General features: G+C 26.4%; 2 protein-coding genes and 1 pseudogene across 2 annotated transcripts; all 3 read left to right on the forward strand.

Annotated features, from left to right (window-relative positions):
• Nucleotides 1-755: 755 nt before the first annotated feature.
• Nucleotides 756-3,726, forward strand: LOC112638425. The gene is made up of 2 exons (XM_025410128.1): nt 756-847; nt 2,550-3,726. The coding sequence occupies exon 2, from the start codon at nt 2,562-2,564 to the stop codon at nt 3,174-3,176; it is 615 nt and encodes a 204-aa protein (XP_025265913.1). The 5' UTR covers nt 756-847; nt 2,550-2,561; the 3' UTR covers nt 3,177-3,726.
• Nucleotides 3,727-3,843: 117 nt separating this feature from the next.
• LOC112638424 lies at nt 3,844-8,805 on the forward strand (annotated as a pseudogene).
• Nucleotides 8,806-13,040: 4,235 nt separating this feature from the next.
• LOC105247895 (F-box only protein 28) lies at nt 13,041-17,883 on the forward strand. The gene is made up of 3 exons (XM_011252354.3): nt 13,041-13,291; nt 13,434-13,682; nt 16,916-17,883. Exons 1-3 carry the CDS (start codon nt 13,124-13,126, stop codon nt 17,690-17,692), a joined length of 1,194 nt encoding a protein of 397 aa, XP_011250656.1. The 5' UTR covers nt 13,041-13,123; the 3' UTR covers nt 17,693-17,883.
• The last annotated feature ends 623 nt before the right edge of the window (nt 17,884-18,506 follow it).

An 18,506-nucleotide genomic window follows, 5' to 3' on the forward strand; every position in this document is an offset into this window, starting at 1 on the left:
ATATTTATATCTTTCATAATTATATCTTTACGTTCATAGTTATATCTTTACATTGTGATTTAAAATATACATAGGATGTCCCAAAAGATATACAGTTAAGTTTAAGATTTGTTAATGTTTTTTGTGAGTCAAAAAATGTCAATATAAACTTATCTTTGATTAGCAGAACTATTATATGGAGTTATTACAATACGATGAATCATGGAATTCCTAGCATTAATAAAACTGTTTTGAATGTCAGTAACATTGATAATCAAATATAAGTTTATTGACATTTTTTACTTAAAAACATGATTAACGAGCTCTTAAATTTATGACTTTTTGGAACACTTTGTATGTATACAGAATGTTCTGTACAGACATAAAATTATTTATGACAATTATAAACTTTAAAAATTTAATTTTTAATTACATTACATGTAAAGTTTATAATCACATCTTTGCATTGATTTAAATAACAATATATATAAAAATATATATTAATGTTTTCAAATCAGTTAAAAATATAAATGTAAATATTTAAGTTTATATTATGTGTAATTTTAGACCTCAATGTTAATAATATATAATTTTGTATGTATATGGCACATTCTATATTTATATGCTGCTAATTTATCAAAAATATGTATTTTTATGTGAAATTATTATTATATGTTACAGCGTTCGCACAAAAAGAACATTATTATCAACTTCATGATCTAATAGTTTCTGTGAAGTAAGAAAATTGTATACATATATAATATATATACATATATAGATGGGATATATGCAATATATGTATATTTAAAACGAGGAAATATAAAAACAAGGTGATATAAACTGCGGACTCAACAAATCACAACAAAAAGTAAGTTTTAATGATATTTTTTAGTGTAAGCAAACTAGCTGTTATTGCAATTATTTGTAAAAACGATTTAAAATTACTATAAGTCTTATTTAAATTCACTTTACGACACTAAATTATTTTATATTTTACAAAAATGTTTACGTATCAAAATATATATAATTATGTATATAATTAACTGAAAAGTACTAATTATATAATACTAATGTTAGAAGCAAAATAAATTTGAAACTAAAATTTCAAAAATTCAATTTTTATTTTTAATAAGATTTTCAAAAATAATGAGAAATAGTTTTCTGAAAATTTTAAAACTGTACATAATTTTTGGCTACAATATTAAAAGTTATAAAGTAGGTAAATGAATTGATTATTTTCTTATTTTTATTGTACTATTTATTATTTTATTTATGTATTATTTTATTATGTGTATGTGTATTTATATTTAAGTATGAAATATATTTATATAAGTATAAAATAAATAATAAAATAAATTTAATGAAATAAATAATAAAACAAATGAATAAATAAATAAATAAAACATAAAATATATATTTTTAAAAAATTAAAAATTATATTTCATTTAAATTGTAATCTTTAAAAATAATCGGAGATATTTCAGGTAAACAAAATATCTCATTTAAAAGGATACACTGGAATATCTGCTCAAAAAAACATTTTAGAGAAAAGGTTTTAGACAAAAGTTGTTTGGGGGACATATAAGATGGTGCCATTGATTTGATCTTAGATAATTATTTTGAAGGAGACAAAAAAATTTTCAATTTCTTAAATGGAATCTCTAATTTTTATAGCATATTCTTGCAGCTTATTTTGAAAATTCCCCAAAAACATTTTTATTAAGTTTATTTTTTATTAATTAAGTATTTTTGTTAAAGTTTACAATATTTTGACAAAATATAAAATATCTTGGGAAACTTTCAGTTTTCGATAGTCTTATATCTTAAATACTTTTATACACAGAATAATCAAATCAATATATTCATGTAAAAAAAACAGTTGCTTTTTTAAACAAGTAATTTGCAGCTGCGTACTTTTTCTTAAAAAGCAACTGTGTGTTTTCTTTACACCAATTGATTAGTCCTCTCATTATTCCATGCATAAAAGTATTAAGATTAGATTATTTAAATATTTAAGAATATTTTGCAAAATATTTTACATTTTATGTTAAAAAATTGTAGACTTCAAGCTTTATATAACTCAAAAAATACTTTAGTATTTTGGAAAGTTCTTAAGGTAAGCTACAAAAATATTCAGTAAAAAATATAATAGTAAAACCCATTTAAGAAATTGACCTTTATGTAACCTTCAAAGAATTATCCAAAGAATCAAATTTTGCTCACTATTTTATATCTCTCTTGAAGCCATACAATTTTTTTGTTTGAAATATTTTTCTCTAAAATACTTTCCCTTCAGATATTCCAATGTATTCTTTTAAATAGGACACCCTGTATAATTACAATTTTACCAATAATATTATATTTTGATAATTTTAACAGCAATATTTTATTTTATAATATCAATTTTATTAATATATATGTATATTATATATATATATATATATGTGTGTGTGTGTGTGTGTGTGTGTGTGTGTGTGTGTGTGTGTTGTGTGTGTATATATCGACGTAATAATTAAATATTAAATTATATATTATAGTTAATATATTTATCAGCTTCAATATGTTAACAGAAAAGAAAAAAAATGGATAAAAAGCGTTCAAGAAAAGACGCTGCATGTGTGTCAAAACGACATTTAAAAAGATTAGCCGTACAAGAATCCAAAATTGTTTACGATGCTTTATTAAATACGACTACAGTGTCATATAGTAACATTACTTATAAATACACAGAACATTTGGAAAACGTTTCTAAAGTAAATTCAGAAGTAAAAAACATTCAAGCTGCTGAAAATGCTGTAATCGAAAATTATAATGTTCACGAGTGGAACGAAAGTAGTAACAATGTATTGAACATGCAACAGTCCTCTGTTAGCGATTCTTATGAATCGCAAACTGATTTAGCATCTGAAGATGCAGATGTAACAGGTGACAATTTGAAAAATGATCTTGCTATCTGGGCTGTGCAACATCAAATTTCACATACGGCTTTAAAAGCATTACTTCAAAGATTAAAAAAACATTCATGTTTTTCATCATTATCTCTAGATGCACGTTCACTTTTGAAAACTCCGAGAAAACAAGATATACGTATAGTACAGCCAGGAATTTACTATCATTTTGGATTGCAAAAGTCTATGTTGAATATATTAACCTCCATGAAAAAACAATATTGGAAGCAGTATAAAAATTGCTATTAATGTCGATGGATTACCACTCTCAAAATCATCGCAACAACAATTTTGGCCCATACTTGGTTCAATTTTTCCATATAATAATGTATTTACAATAGGAATTTATCATGGAACTGAAAAACCTGCAAATGTTAATGATTTTTTAAGTGATTTTGTGAACGAGGCTGCAGAAATGTGTGAAAATGGAATATATATCAATAATCGTAATATACAATGCAGAATAGAAGCATTAATATGTGATACACCGGCAAAAGCATTTATGCTATGTGTAAAAGGGCATTCCGGATATTCAAGTTGCACTAAATGCACAACAGAAGGAGAATATGTCGGAAATCGTATATGCTTCCCACAAATTGATGCACCAATTAGATCAGATAATGATTTTATTAACAAAATTGATGACAGTTATCATAAACCAGATATAACATGCAGTCTACTCAAAATACCTCATTTCAAACCAGTTACAAATGTTCCCATGGATTATATCCTAGTGTGTTTGGGAATTATGCGGAAATTAATGTATTTATGGTTGAATGGAGAATTCTATTATCGGCTACAACATAGAGCCATTGAAGAAATATCAACACGTCTAACAATTCAATTAAAGCCATCGATACCTGTAGAATTCGTAAGAAAGCCACGGAAATTAGATTACATTAAATTATGGAAGCTACGGAATATAGACAAATATTGTTGTATACAGGTCCATTGGCTTTCAACTCAATATTGAAAAAAAGTGTGTACACCCATTTTATGACATTGCATGTTATTATTAGAGTCTTGTGTTCAAAAACTTTGTATGATGAACACTTATCGTATGCACAAGATATGATTCGTTTTTTTATCAAAACATTTATCAAGATTTATGGAGTACAAAACGTGTCGCATAATATTCATAGTCTCATACATCTTGTTGACGATGTAAAAAAATTTGGACCACTCGACAATTTTAGTGCGTTTAGATTTGAGAATCACATGCAAGTGTTTAAAAAATACCTCAGAAAAGCAGAAAAACCTTTGGAACAAGTAATACGAAGATGTATTGAAAAAGAAAATTTAAGTACATCAAATAGATTAAGTACATTGACTAATTTGTCAGATTCTATCCTGATATATCCCACTTTAATTACATTACATGATGATGGTCCACTTTTACTTGACTGCAATAATCCACAATATAAAATTATCAAATATGTCAACGGAATAACATTTAAAACTGGCTCACATGCAGATAATTGTTGTGGTTTAAATTGCGGTGCTATAGTATGTATTGAAAACGTGGCACACTGCAAAAAACAGAATATTCCAATTATTATTGGACGCGAATTTTTGGAAAAGGAAGATTTATTTAATATGCCTTGCTCATCATCATTGCTTGGGGTTTATTCCGTAAAATCATTATCAGATTTGAAATCATGGCCATTGAAAAATGTGATAAAAAAATATGTCAAATTACCATATGAAAATGTTAAATACGCAGTTTTTCCATTAATACACAATGAAGTAATTAATATTCATTGACACAGAAATGACTGATAAATTTTATGCAATCGTGGAATTCGAAGATGGACTACAAGTTATACCAAATAATTGGTTAAGTGGAGACTTAAAGAAAGCTTTTTGGCCAAATTTTACAAACAACAAGCGGTATGATAAAGCAGTTAAATTGAGGGAGGAGCCAGAATATACTTGGTTGGAGCATCCTATTCGAAAAATATATGGAACATTTCGTAAGTAATGTTATTTTTTTTGTATATATTATTCTGAAATATTCTTTTACAATAAATATACAGTGGTGACCAACTGTTTGAAATTGAAATTTATGAAATGTGAACCATTTATTTTTTTAAACAAGATTCCTTTAAAAAAATTAATGTCTCACATTTCATAAATTTCAATTTTTTATGTTAAAATCGTAATTACGATATATTAAATATAGCTGGCCGCCATTATATATATGTAGCTATTTTGTAATATAAGAAAATATAATTAAATTAAATTAAATTAAATTAATTAAATTAAATTTGTATTATTTACTAAGTTTTATTTAAAAATTTTTTTTCAGAAAACTATGGAGTGGCAAGGAAAAAGTTAAAAGATGCCGAAGAATTATCCGACATTAACTCTGGCCCTGATATAGAAGAAAATTTAAAAAGGTCGAGAAAAATTAGAGCCGCTAAAATTGTTGACGAAACAAGTAACGATACTGATGAATCATTAGACGAAATGATACAAGTCTCAGAAATTCCAAAGTTTCCAAACAAGCATTCGATGACTGCAGAAACCAGTAAAACATCAAAAATTACAGAAAATGCATCAAAAAGTAAGTACGATCTAATAATAATATAAAAATAACAATAATAGATTTAAATAGAGAAAATATTTTAATAATAGAACATCGTTTATGAATTACAGATGTTAATAATTTGGAAAGAAAATATACAGCAACACAAAGAAGCAACATAAAGAAGTTTGCAAACATAAACACAAATATAGAAAAAGGAACAGATGATTCATGTATGATTTTAACTTATTCATTATAATTATTAAACTATTATATAAACATTTATAATTTAATAAAAATTTTATTATACATTTTATTTTCAGCTTTACATTGCAATAAAAATTTGATTGACGCACCGGTAGAACAATCATTTGATGAAACCGACGATGAAGTTTATGTACAATTTCCAATTCAACTAGAAAATAAAACATCGTCAAATTTATCAATTCATAAGCAAGGTACAATGCACAATTTCATTTATTTTGTTATGATTATTTTTTATATATTTTAAAAATATAATATTTTTTAAAAATAATTTTTTTTAGTATTTTTTCAATTTCAAAACTTATGCTGGAATAATATAACGACGTATTTTTTTAGCTCTGCATTGCAATGGAAATGTGCTTGATGCATCCGCGGAACAATTGTTTGATGAAGTCGATGAAGTTAATGCAAACATGCCAATTCAATTGAAAAACAAGGCATCATCATCAAATTCATTGATTAATAAGCAAGGTATAATGCACATAATTTCATTTATTTTAGTTACGATTATATATACCGGGTGAGTTTTTTAACTTGAGACTGCAAAATATCTGAAAAACTAAGGCTTCTATCAAAAAATGTTTCTTACAAAAGTTGTATGGCTGTAAGGGGGCCATAAGATAGTGACAATGATTTGATCTTGGATAGTCAGTTGAAGGTTATGTGAAGGTCACCGTCAATTTCTTAAATAGAACCACCTATTTTTCATTGCATATTCTTGTAGCTTATCTCAAGAGCTTTCCAAAACCCTATAATGAAAAAATACTTTATTATAGGGTTTTGGAAAGCTCTTGAGATAAGCTACAAGAATATGCAATGAAAAATAGGTAGTTCTATTTAAGAAATTGACGGGAACCTTCACATGACCTTCAACTGACTATTTAAGGTAAAATCATTGTCACTATCTTATGGCCCCCTTGCAGCCATACAACTTTTGTAGGAAACATTTTTTGATAGAAGCCTTAGTTTTTCAGATATTTTGCAGTCTCAGGTTAAGAAACTCACCCGGTATATATATATATATATATATATATATATATATATAATATATTTTAGTGTATATGTATAATTCTTTATTTCTATTTCAATTACTTGATTATAGTTCAGAATTATATAGTATATACACACCCACACATTTATTCTTGAACTATTTTTCCTAACATTTTTCTAACACCATTTTTATATTTTTTAATATATTATATAGATTTTATATTTTATTTTTATACATCTTACATCACACATATGTATTTTACATTTTTTATATTTAATATTTTATCTGTACATATATCTTTAATAGTACATATATTGAAAAAATGTGTTTAGAGAACGTCCTGTTCTCTATTCTATACATTTTTTGAAAATACATGCTGTGTTTGAGATATTATAAATATAATCAAAATGTTTTGAATATTTTTTATAGAATCTGAACCGTACGAACGATTTGTCATCCATAAACTTATAAGTTTAGAATTAAAACTAAACTCTATAGAAAGATGTCAAAAACTTATTCTAAAGAAAATTTCAATCGACACTTTTGAAGCCAAAGAAAAAGAAACAATAGATATCTATCAAGATTTACCGTTAAAAACTGAAACTGATTTACAATCAATGGAAAACAAATTAAATAATGATTCATTATATCGAAATGAAATGGTAAGTTAATTGTCTTGTGTATTTTAACGTTACAATATGAAATTATATACAAAAATAAGAAAAATCTAATAAATTCAAAAATAATATAAAACGACTAATGAGAGTCACACAATTGTTAATGGATGTTAAATAATAAAAAGAATAATTAATATTCAGGTATTTGTTTAATGATAAATGTTTTTGGGCCACTCTCAAAACAATATTTAATCTAGAAATAAAAAAATATATAAATTATTATTGAATATGAAGTCAGAACACAAGCGTTAATTTTACAATTAATTAGCATTAAAGAAAGTACACGATTATTTACATATGTTAGAAAATAGTATATAGTAAAAATCTCGGTGCATGCTGGTATAAAAGTATGTCGTTTGATAATTATATATTTTTGTTTAATTTTTAATTTAAATTATTTTTATAAAGAGAATGGTCGGAAATGGGCTGAAACATTTATCATTTAATAAATATCTGAATATTATTAAATTTTTTTTACATTTATAACTTTTGCTCTCATTAGCAATTTTATATATTATTTTTTAAATTATATCATGTCTTTTTAAAGATGTTTTAATAAGTTTCGTAGACTTTTTATTAAAATATTATATAATTTTTAGAATAATTAAATTGATATATATTTACAGTATTTTTACATGTGAATAGATAATTTTATTATATAAAAGTTTCTTATAATATCTATATATTTAATAATTCCATTCTTTGTAACAATTTTAGGTTAAACAATTAGTCCATGTTACATGCCAGGATCTGAGGACTTCTTGTATACGTCTTATGAAAATAATTTTTGCAAATGAACTGGCCGTAAATTATAGTTGGTACGGAGCAAAAAAGAAAGAAAATTTTTCCAAATTGCACATATGCAAAGTTATTATGAGTAAGTAAAATTAAAAACAATTTTTCTATTTTATTATTAGATGCTGTATAATTTCTGCACAAATCAAAAAATATATTTACAAATATTTATAACTTATTTATTTATTAAATTACTTAGAAATGTTTCAATTGTTTTATTATATATTAATAGGTTTAAACGCTCATCTGTATAGATATATTGTAGAAATCAAGTCGAAATTTTTTTTCAATTTTTATAACTTAAAAATAAAAAAAAATTAAAGAAATTTTATTTATCAATAATTCACAAACAATTTTAAAAACTTTTTCAGGTGCAGTAAGAAAATTGCACATTAATGCTACAGATGAAGATTTCAGCTCCAATAAAAATATGGTTGGCTCATGCCAAAGAGCGTATGCAGAGACAAACATTGAATAGTGAAAAGGATTAAACTAGTACTTCGTTGAGTTTTTCTTGTCTTTTCTTGAATCTTTATAATTTATAATTTGTTTTGAGTTATTGTTGATAACGTTTATAATGATGATTATCCGTCCTTTTTATTTTAAGTAGATATTCTTTTAGATTTATTCATTTTTCAAATTTAAGTAGCTTTTTTTTAGATTTATTCATTTTTCAAATTATGCACAATTTTGTTCTAATAAGTTTTCTTTTATTAATATGTATATATGTGCAATATTATAACATATTTGGAAAAAAACCAGACTCCATTATACTCATAGGCGTCGAAACACATGTCTGCGTAGAAAATACAGCTATTGACTTGAGACAAAATGGTTATGAGGTTCATACTGTTGCAGATTGTTGTTCTTCACGTATCTTCACGTACTCATACTGTTGCAGTATGAGTTGTTCTTAAGCATTTAAGAAATTTGAATAAAAAGATTTTATATGTGAACAAAATGTCAATATTTTACACCTATAATCCATTTATATATATAGTATATAAATATAAATGGATTATATATATGTACTGTAAACATTCAAAATCTGTTTTTCTGTATACTTATTATTAGTAGTCAAAATTTGCATATTTTTACTAGTAAGTATGAAAAAACGGATATGGGGTGTTTACGGTAACATATATCATTTATATTTATATATAAAATATAAGTTAATCTATAGAATATCTTGAGTATATTATTAGTACATTATAAGTACATATTATGTATATACCAATGTCATACTCAAGACATTCTATAGATATACTTATTATATACTAAAAGATATTTTCAGTATGTACTGAGAAGTAGGAAAAATCGGACATAGTAGCATTCTTAGTACATACTCAGTATATCGCAGTATGTATTTCGAATGTTCCTAGAACATACGCAATATACTTTTGTGATATTCTCAGAACATTCTCGGAATTTACATGTGCTGTGTGGGATGTGAATATAGAAGACAGTTGGACTATATGTAGAATAAAAAATAGATTCTTCATGTAAAAAATAAATAAAAATGTGAAATTATTTACATTATAAACAAAGCTTCAGACAAAAATGTTATTTCTAATAGATGAATATAATGACAAGTATAGTAATTTGTCTAAAACATTAACTATGTTAAGTTGGTGACACTGGTTTTTCGAGTCTCCCCTAAAGAGCATGTGCTTCCCTTTTTTTGTTTTTTTGTTGTTGCCCTTCCTGCTAACGGACGTGTACTATCAAAAAGGGCGTGTTACTTCCTTTTCTTTAAGTATTATTCTTGTTCCTTTTAACATAGCATATTGTATCAGATGTAATATCAATCTATTGATGAGACAGAATAAAGAGTTCTGATATATTACCAAAATTTCTGAACGTGATTCCTGGTAGCTGAGCGCTTGCAAATCTCCATACCTTTTATATAAAACTTTAAAAAAAACACCTATTAGTGTTCATTAAATGATTCTTATTGAACTATTTATCTCGATAATCTATGTACCATTATATAAGTACACTCGGCAATAGAAATATTTTAATAAACGCAGTAAATGGATTATTTCTTATTTTAATTTCAAATAATCTGTTTAATATCTGAATTCCAACAAGGAATCCAGATTATTAAACAAATTACTTTAAATTAAGTCAGTTTATTACAAATTAAACTGCCAAAAAGAAAAAAGGAGAAACTTTAAAATTCATGTTAGTACCAGTCCTTTATGTTCATTTCACCAAAAATTAAGTACGAGTTTGGTAGCGCGCTTAGCGGCAAAATGAGGAAACACATGCAATATTATAGAATATCCTGAAAATATACGAGAAAGAATACAGGGTGTTCTAAACCACCCGTACACCCCTTTTCTTTCAAAAACTAAGCATTTTAGAGAAAAACGTTTTCGACAAAAATTGTATGGTTTTGAGGGGAACATAAGATGGTGTCATTGGTTTGATCTTGGATAGCATTTCTTAAATGGAACCACTTTTTTTATCGCATATTCTTATAGCTTATGTCGAGAGCTTTCCAAAACACTATAATAAAGTATTTTTTTATTGAGTACTTTTCGAATTATGAGGCTTGAAATAATTTTTCAATTTTACATAAACCATAAAATATCTAATAAAATATTCATTTTTTTATTATCTTACTACTTTTATGTACAAAATAATGAGAGGAATCAATTGGTGTAAAGAAAACACACAGTTGTTTTTAAGAAAAAATATGTAATTGTTAATTGCAAATTATATATTTTTTTCTTCGGAATAATTATGTGTTTTTTTTTACACCAATTGATTCCTCTCATTATTTTGTATATAAAAGTATTAAGGTAAGAAAATCGAAAAATAAATATTTTACTAGATATTTTATAGTTTATGTAAAATTAAGATATTATTTTAAGCCTCATAAATCGAAAAGTACTCAATGAAAAAATACTTTATTATAGTGTTTTGGAAAGCTCTCGACATATACGCTATAAGAATATGCAATAAAAAATAGGTGGTTCCGTTTAAGAAATTAAAGGTGTCCTTGACCTGACCTTAACGCTGCCATCTAAGGTCAAACCAATGACACCATCTTATGTTCCCCTCAAAACCATACAATTTTTGTCGAAAACGTTTTTCTCTAAAATGTTTAGTTTTTGAAAGAAAAGGGGTGTACGGGTGATCTAGGACACCCTGTATACTAATATGAGATATTCAAAGTATATTCTGAGAATATATGAAAAATAATATACAACAAGAGATGTTATGAGATTATTCTCAGTATATTATATCTGTAACGTATATTTACAGTATCAGTATAGAATATTCGAATGACATCATATGTGCTGTTAGGGTAAGGAATTTTGCAATCTGTAAAAAAAATTTATTTTGGAAAAACATGCATATTAAATTCAATTATTAATATTAACCGATGTTTCATATAGTTTTGTAATATTTTCAGCATACGCAATGAAAGATAAAATGATTGTGCGTAAGGTTATTGAAATATTGAAACGTTCCATTAACTTTTCGACAATATTATAATATAAGATTATATTGTAAGATTAATAAAATTGTAACCTTTCTATAATCTTACTGCAATATTCGATGTTGTGAGGGTCATTATTAATTAAATTTTATATTATTTTGTGGTTCTCTGCTTATTGTTATAAATGATTTTTTTTTTCAGAATATAGTGCGTCATTTATATTATTCAACTACTTCTCTACATAATTTTTATTTCTTAATTGAATTTGTCATTTTACAATCATATTTTTTATCAAAGATAAATAAAAAATTATGTAATATTGAAAAAAATCGTTTGTAATAAAAGTTTATCGACTACTTCATAAAAAACATTTTTTAAATTTCTCTTAATTCTTTTCATTTTTCTTATATTTCTCAAAAAATTTTTATTTCGTCAAATCTGCACTATTTTAAATTTTGGAGCGATACTATCCCAGGTAGCAAGATGATGTCTTTAAGACGTCTTTAGACGTCATTTTGCTACCTGGGATATTTCAAATGCATCACCCTATATATGTTCTGATATGTCCTGATGTCAAATGTTTCACCTTCACTCTGTATGTAATAAGTGAGAAAGAGAAAAAAAATTATGGAAGGCATAGTAAGTGAAACAGAAATCATTATCGTGATTGGTTACCTATCAAGTCCGCGCATGTGCAGTTCATTTTTATCCACGCTGACATCAAAGGTGCCGATAGGGAGTTGCGCTACTGTATATACTGTGATTTAAGTTTACGTACGGAGTTAAAGGCTGTCGCACACACTTTCCATAAGACATAACAGTAAGGTTTCGACCAATCGCGTTGCTCAATTTGGCCGTCCTTAACCAAATTGAGCAACGCGATTGGTCGAAACCTTACTGTTATGTCTTATGGAAAGTGTGTGCTATAGCCTTAAGGCCGCAGCACACACTTTTGCATAAGCGCATAACCATAAGCATAAGGAAATTGATTGGTCCCCAAGTATATGCATAAGAAAATGAACCAAAGACATATCTTTACGTTACGTTTTTTTCTGTGCGTTAACTGAAGTTTAAGTTTACGTATGGAGTTAAATTTACAATATATACTTAACGTAACGTAATGCGATACGGAACACCTTGTGCGGAGGCCTTAGGCCGGTATTCATAGTCCGATCTTATATTTAAGATCGTCTTAAGTCTGCTTGGAGGTTGACTTAAGACCTCATTCAATCAATCAAATAGCTGCGTAGCATTTCAAGCTCGAACTTAAGACGATTTCAAATATAAGATCGGACTATGAATACCGGCCTTAAACTGGCAATATAGGAGTATACTATATATATGAACTTAATGCGATACGGAACACCTTGTGCGGAAGCCCTAAGACGCTACGGCAATGTTTGTGTGCTGACCCTAAAAAGAACAAACCTAATATAGTACACTTGAAAGCTTTAGAGGAGGACATTTCACGTTGACATAGAATTGAAAAGAATGCAAATCGATACGGTTGACAATTACGAGCAGTTGAGATACTCATCTAATCCTGTCATACGACAATTAGATGATAATATGCAGTTGACATTGATAAATCTTCCTGATGTTTGCTTGGAGGCGATCCTGTCTAACCTTTCTTATGATGAGATTTCTCGATATAGAATTGTAAGATTATCCTTTAATTAATAATATTTACATATATATTTAATAATATTTAATTAATAATATTTACAGAGAAAATTCTCTTTTGCTTATATTTTTAGTTTAAAAGCGTATCCATCTTATGATTTTTTTCTTTTGGTTATAGGTTTGCAGGCAATTTAATCGGATTTGCAAGAAACTACTCAATCGTGGTTTTAATCTGATGGAAAAATATCATGCACAGTGCCTTCGCGCGGTTAAAAGTAAGTTACCAAGGAGAGAATCGGAACGAAGAAGTCATCCTCTCGCGCGTCATTGTGATATATTAACAGCAATAGAAACAAGAATCTCTATGCTATCGATGACTTTCATTAAATATGTGGATCTGAATGTTTGTTGTTTTATTCCAGGAAAGGTAATTGATTTTCATGTTGTAAAAAGCATGGCTATCATAATCATTAATATGATAAATATTTGCATATAATTTAAAATAATTTTAGATTTTAATAAAAATATTAAATTGATTTCTTATATAAAAACAAAAATTTAAAAAATAAATATTATTGCTTAATGTTATTGAAAAATAATTAAATGTTGAATATTAGGAATTTGTTATATTGACATAATACTGGTGATACATGTATACCACTATATGATATAAGCATATGCTGCATAATAGAAATAAAATATATATATAAATTTTGAAATATTTCTTATAATATATATATATATATATATATATATATATATATATCATTTGATATACATATTATAAATTGTACAATTCTAAATAAGTTTGTAGCTTTCCACATAAAGCGAAAGCATATTTGTACAATTTTATATTGGTTTGCAAGTTTCTCTGTAAGAAGTTTATTCATGCTGTTCATTACTTTCAGTGTGATAAGACTTATATGTACAATTAATAACGGATTTGTAATTTTTTATACAAAACAAAGTTAATCCACATTGCTTGTTGCTTTCATTGTAACAAGATGTTTCTGTATAATTTCTCATAGGTCTTCAACTGTCCAAACAAAACGAAAGCCACCTATATTACCTGATATTTTTAATATGATAAAATATATGTTTACACAATTTCACATAGGAAATTTTTTATGTTTAAAGGTTTACTTTTATATACATATATTTGAATTTCGCATTATGCTGAAAGTTATGAACATGTGGAATTATAGAATAGTATGGACTTTGTCACACTGAAAACACTGGATCAAAGGGAATTTTGCTTTGTGTGAAAAGTTACGAAGCTAAAAATATAAAACTGCACAATATTAGATCTTGTTAAATTTGGACATTGCTTCGCATAGAAGGCTGCATATCTCTCTCTCTCTCTCTCTCATATATATATATATATATATATATATATATATATATATATAGAGAGAGAGAGAGAGAGAGAGAGAGAGAGAGAGAGAAAGAGAGAGAGAGAGAGATATGCAGCCTTCTATGCGAAGCAATGTCCCATATATATATATATACACAGTGTGTGTGTATATATATATTTTTATTTTTAAATAAAGCAGTAAAAAAGAAATCATGTTAAAGTGCCTATTTTCATTCTAGTATTGTATACTTTTCTTTGCAGTACATTCTTACATTCTTTATAACTTAACACATATCTATACATTATAGTAGATTATCACCACATATAAAGTTCATATAATAAAAATTGATACAAGGGCAATGTAATCTAATTTGAGAGAATTTGATATACTGTATCTTTTGATAGATGATAATGATTGATAATAAACAATTTAAATTAAAAATAAAACAGTGACATATAGGATGAACAAAAAAGGAATCCCTGAATAACTCCGAAAATATGCAAGATAGAAAAAATTCTGATTTTTTCCGCATATATATATATATATATATATATATATATATATATATATATACACACAGGGTGTCCCAAAACTCATAATCAATCTTTCAAAGACAGATTCCTGGGATCATCTGAAGACGATTTTTCCTCAACGAAAATGTCGAGGCACTAATTTTCGAATTATAAGTGATTGGAAATAAGGGGTTTTTCGTAAACTAAGCTTTGTAAAAATTAAATATTAACAAAACCACATTCTTCTATTAATTTTAAATAGAGTTTATTTTAGTTAAGTTTTAATTTAAGGCTTAATTGCAAAGATATATGGTGACAAAAATTGGGAACATGCAAAAAATGATGGCTTTCATCGACATTTTCGTTGAGGAAAAATCGTCTCCAAATGATCCCAGGAATCTGTCTTTAAAAGATTGATTATGAGTTTTGGGACACCCTGCATATATATGTATATCAAATATGAAAATATATAAAAATAAGGTAATATATCAATAATTTGTAATGATATTTGGTTGAATAATTGCTCTTGCATCATTTTTATATAGAAGCTTATAATTGTTAATATTTGTCAATATGACAAATTTCTTAAACATCTTGAAAGTGTCATCTTTAATGTTTAGTAACTTTTTTAACATAGAACAAATTACATGTCAAGAGGGATGATTCTATTTTTCAAATCCTTTTTTTTTTCATGAAAAGAAGTCGATGCAGTGTACTTTAAAATTAAAATTTATAATATAATAATTCTTTAAAAATATAATTACATTTTTAAAGAGTTATTTTATTAATTTACATATTCACTTTTATAAAAAAATACACACACACACACACACAGGATGAACCATTTTAATCCGTCCACGTGAATATCTCCTCAGGTAGAGTTGATAGTGGAAAATGCCTCAGATAAAAGTTGTATGGCTTGAAGGGAGCCATTGGTTTGATCTTCAAAAGTCGTTTGAAGGTCACGTGAAGGTCATCTTCAATTTTTTAAATGGGAACCCCTATTTTTTATTACTTATTCTTGTAGCTTATCCCGAGAGCTTTCCAAAACAATATAATAAAGTATTTCCTTATTGAGTACTTTTCGAGTTATGAGGCTTGAAATAATTTCTTAATTTTACATAAATCACAAAATATCTAGTAAAATATTCATTTTTTGATTATCTTACTTTAATACTTTTATGTACAAAATAATGAGAAAAATCAACTGATGTAAAGAAAAAACATAGTTGTTTTAAAAAAAAAATGTAATTTGCAATTAACAATTACATATTATATGTGTTTTCTTTACATCAATTGATTCCTCTCATTATTTTGTACATAAAAGTATTAAGGATAAGATAATCGAAAAATGAATATTTTACAAGATATTTTATGGTTTATGTAAAATTAAGAAATGATTTCAAGCCTTATAACTCAAAAAGTGCTTGAGGGAAAAATATTTTATTATAATGTTTTGGAAAGCTCTCGAGCTAATCTACAAGAATATGTAATAAAAAATAGGGGGTTCCATTTAAGAAATTGATGATAACCTTCACGTAACCTTCAAATGATTCTCCAAGATCAAATCATTGTCATCATCTGATGGTTTTCTTCAGGTCATACAACTTTTGTTTGAAACATTTTTTTATGTAACATTTATTTATGTTTCGGGGATATTTAAGTGTATTATTTAAAATGGGACACTCTGTATATATTTATAATGTTGTATAATTAAAAAAAAATTTAGTTCTATAAATTTTGCATGCATCTTATTTATACTTATCATTGTTAAATAAGTATATTGTAATCAGGTAATTGATGAGATTTTTCGTGTCCTTCGATTAATTCGAGAAACAAAGACACCACCCAGAGCACACGAGATACTTCAAGAGTTGCGAGATATAAGCAGTATGGCCATGGAACATTTTGATGAAAAGATTTTGCCAGATTTAAAGCATAATATTTGCACATCTATGATTGGAACTGTGAATTCATATGATATACCTGGTGGAGTCATGATCTCTCCTAGTAGAAATAACTCTGCACTGCCACATTGTAATAATTATAGTTCAAACTGCTCAGAAAAACTTAATCAGACTTTTAAAAAAATTAACGATCGTATAAAAAAGAACAAGATATTCTTCTCGTCTGTAAAAAATCAAATGGGTAGAATAAAGCTCAGAATGCAAAGGCAAGATCATCAGATACGAATGCAAAACTTGAAATTGCAGAAACAAGTAAAAAAGATACACGATCAAGACATGCAGTTAGCTGAGATGCGGAAACATCTTGAGGAATGGGAGCAGAAAATGGTCGATTTAACTACTGAACTAAGTCGAGCACGAGAAGAAACTCAAAACCCTGACTCATTAGAAAATCGTAAACGAAAAGCACATATTGATATTATCAATGCTGATGTTGAAACACTTCAACAGACGAATGAATTACATGCCAAGAAACGCAAATTAATAGTAGAAAGAAAATCATCGAGTGATGCACAAGATATGAAGTTTAAAAAATTTATGTCGGAATTACTTGCGAAAAGTGCATTAGATAAATACCTCGTCGGTCCATCGTGTTCGCGCTAATTTGGCTTTTCTATATTAATATTCTAATATGACAATTTTCGCAGAATTATTATGTTATTATATTCTTTGTATAAAACATTTTTCAATTGTTATAACAAAATAGATAGCAGTCAGAGATAAAAATATCTAAATCTATTTCATCCATTTATTTGCTATTTGTAAATCGATTATAAGTTTAAACAAAAAATGACTCTGTTCAATTAAATTACTTTTTGTTTTATTATAGGATTAATATATTGTACAAAACTAATGTATCCAGCCAAATTCATAATGTTTTACTGTAAGATTTCTATATACGCGCGATATAATTCTAATAGAATATTATAAGAAAAAAATTATCTTATTGATTGATATCAAGGAAAATATTATTTTATTATGCATTTATCACAAGGAACTAGAGAGCAAGGACAATAAATTATACATTACATACAATGATATAATAATGTACATTTCCTTAAAATAATATTATGAGTTGATCAAACAATTCATTCAGTTTTATTGACAGAAATTAAAAATTAAATATTAAATTGTAACTCGCACAAAAATTAAGTATTAAGATGTAATTTTAAATTTTCAATAATGTTCGTATCACTTTTTTGGACAATGTCGGGGCATCTTTTGAGACTTTATTATTCTATTAGTATGTATATAATTGAATCGGTTTTTCATTAAAGAAATTATCAAGGAAAATTCTGACTTCACTGTCTTCAAAGATTAAAATTCTTTACGCAATATTAGAAACTTATTGATTGGGAATTTGATTAGGATATTTTATTTCACTCGCAATATTTTTGATATTGCATTTTCAGATTAC

This window comes from Camponotus floridanus, unplaced genomic scaffold, assembly GCF_003227725.1.
Source record: "Camponotus floridanus strain SB8 unplaced genomic scaffold, Cflo_v7.5 scaffold3, whole genome shotgun sequence".
Taxonomy (NCBI): Eukaryota; Metazoa; Arthropoda; class Insecta; order Hymenoptera; family Formicidae; genus Camponotus; species Camponotus floridanus.

Bases quoted from the DNA above. Each gene is read 5' to 3' on its own strand.
- LOC105247895 (XM_011252354.3), top strand. From the start codon at position 13,124: ATGCAAATCGATACGGTTGACAATTACGAGCAGTTGAGATACTCATCT. The intron at 13,292-13,433 runs GTAAGATTATCC...TTTTGGTTATAG, and splicing joins AGATTTCTCGATATAGAATT to GTTTGCAGGCAATTTAATCG. The intron at 13,683-16,915 runs GTAATTGATTTT...TATTGTAATCAG, and splicing joins GTTGTTTTATTCCAGGAAAG to GTAATTGATGAGATTTTTCG.
- LOC112638425 (XM_025410128.1), top strand. From the start codon at position 2,562: ATGGATAAAAAGCGTTCAAGAAAAGACGCTGCATGTGTGTCAAAACGA.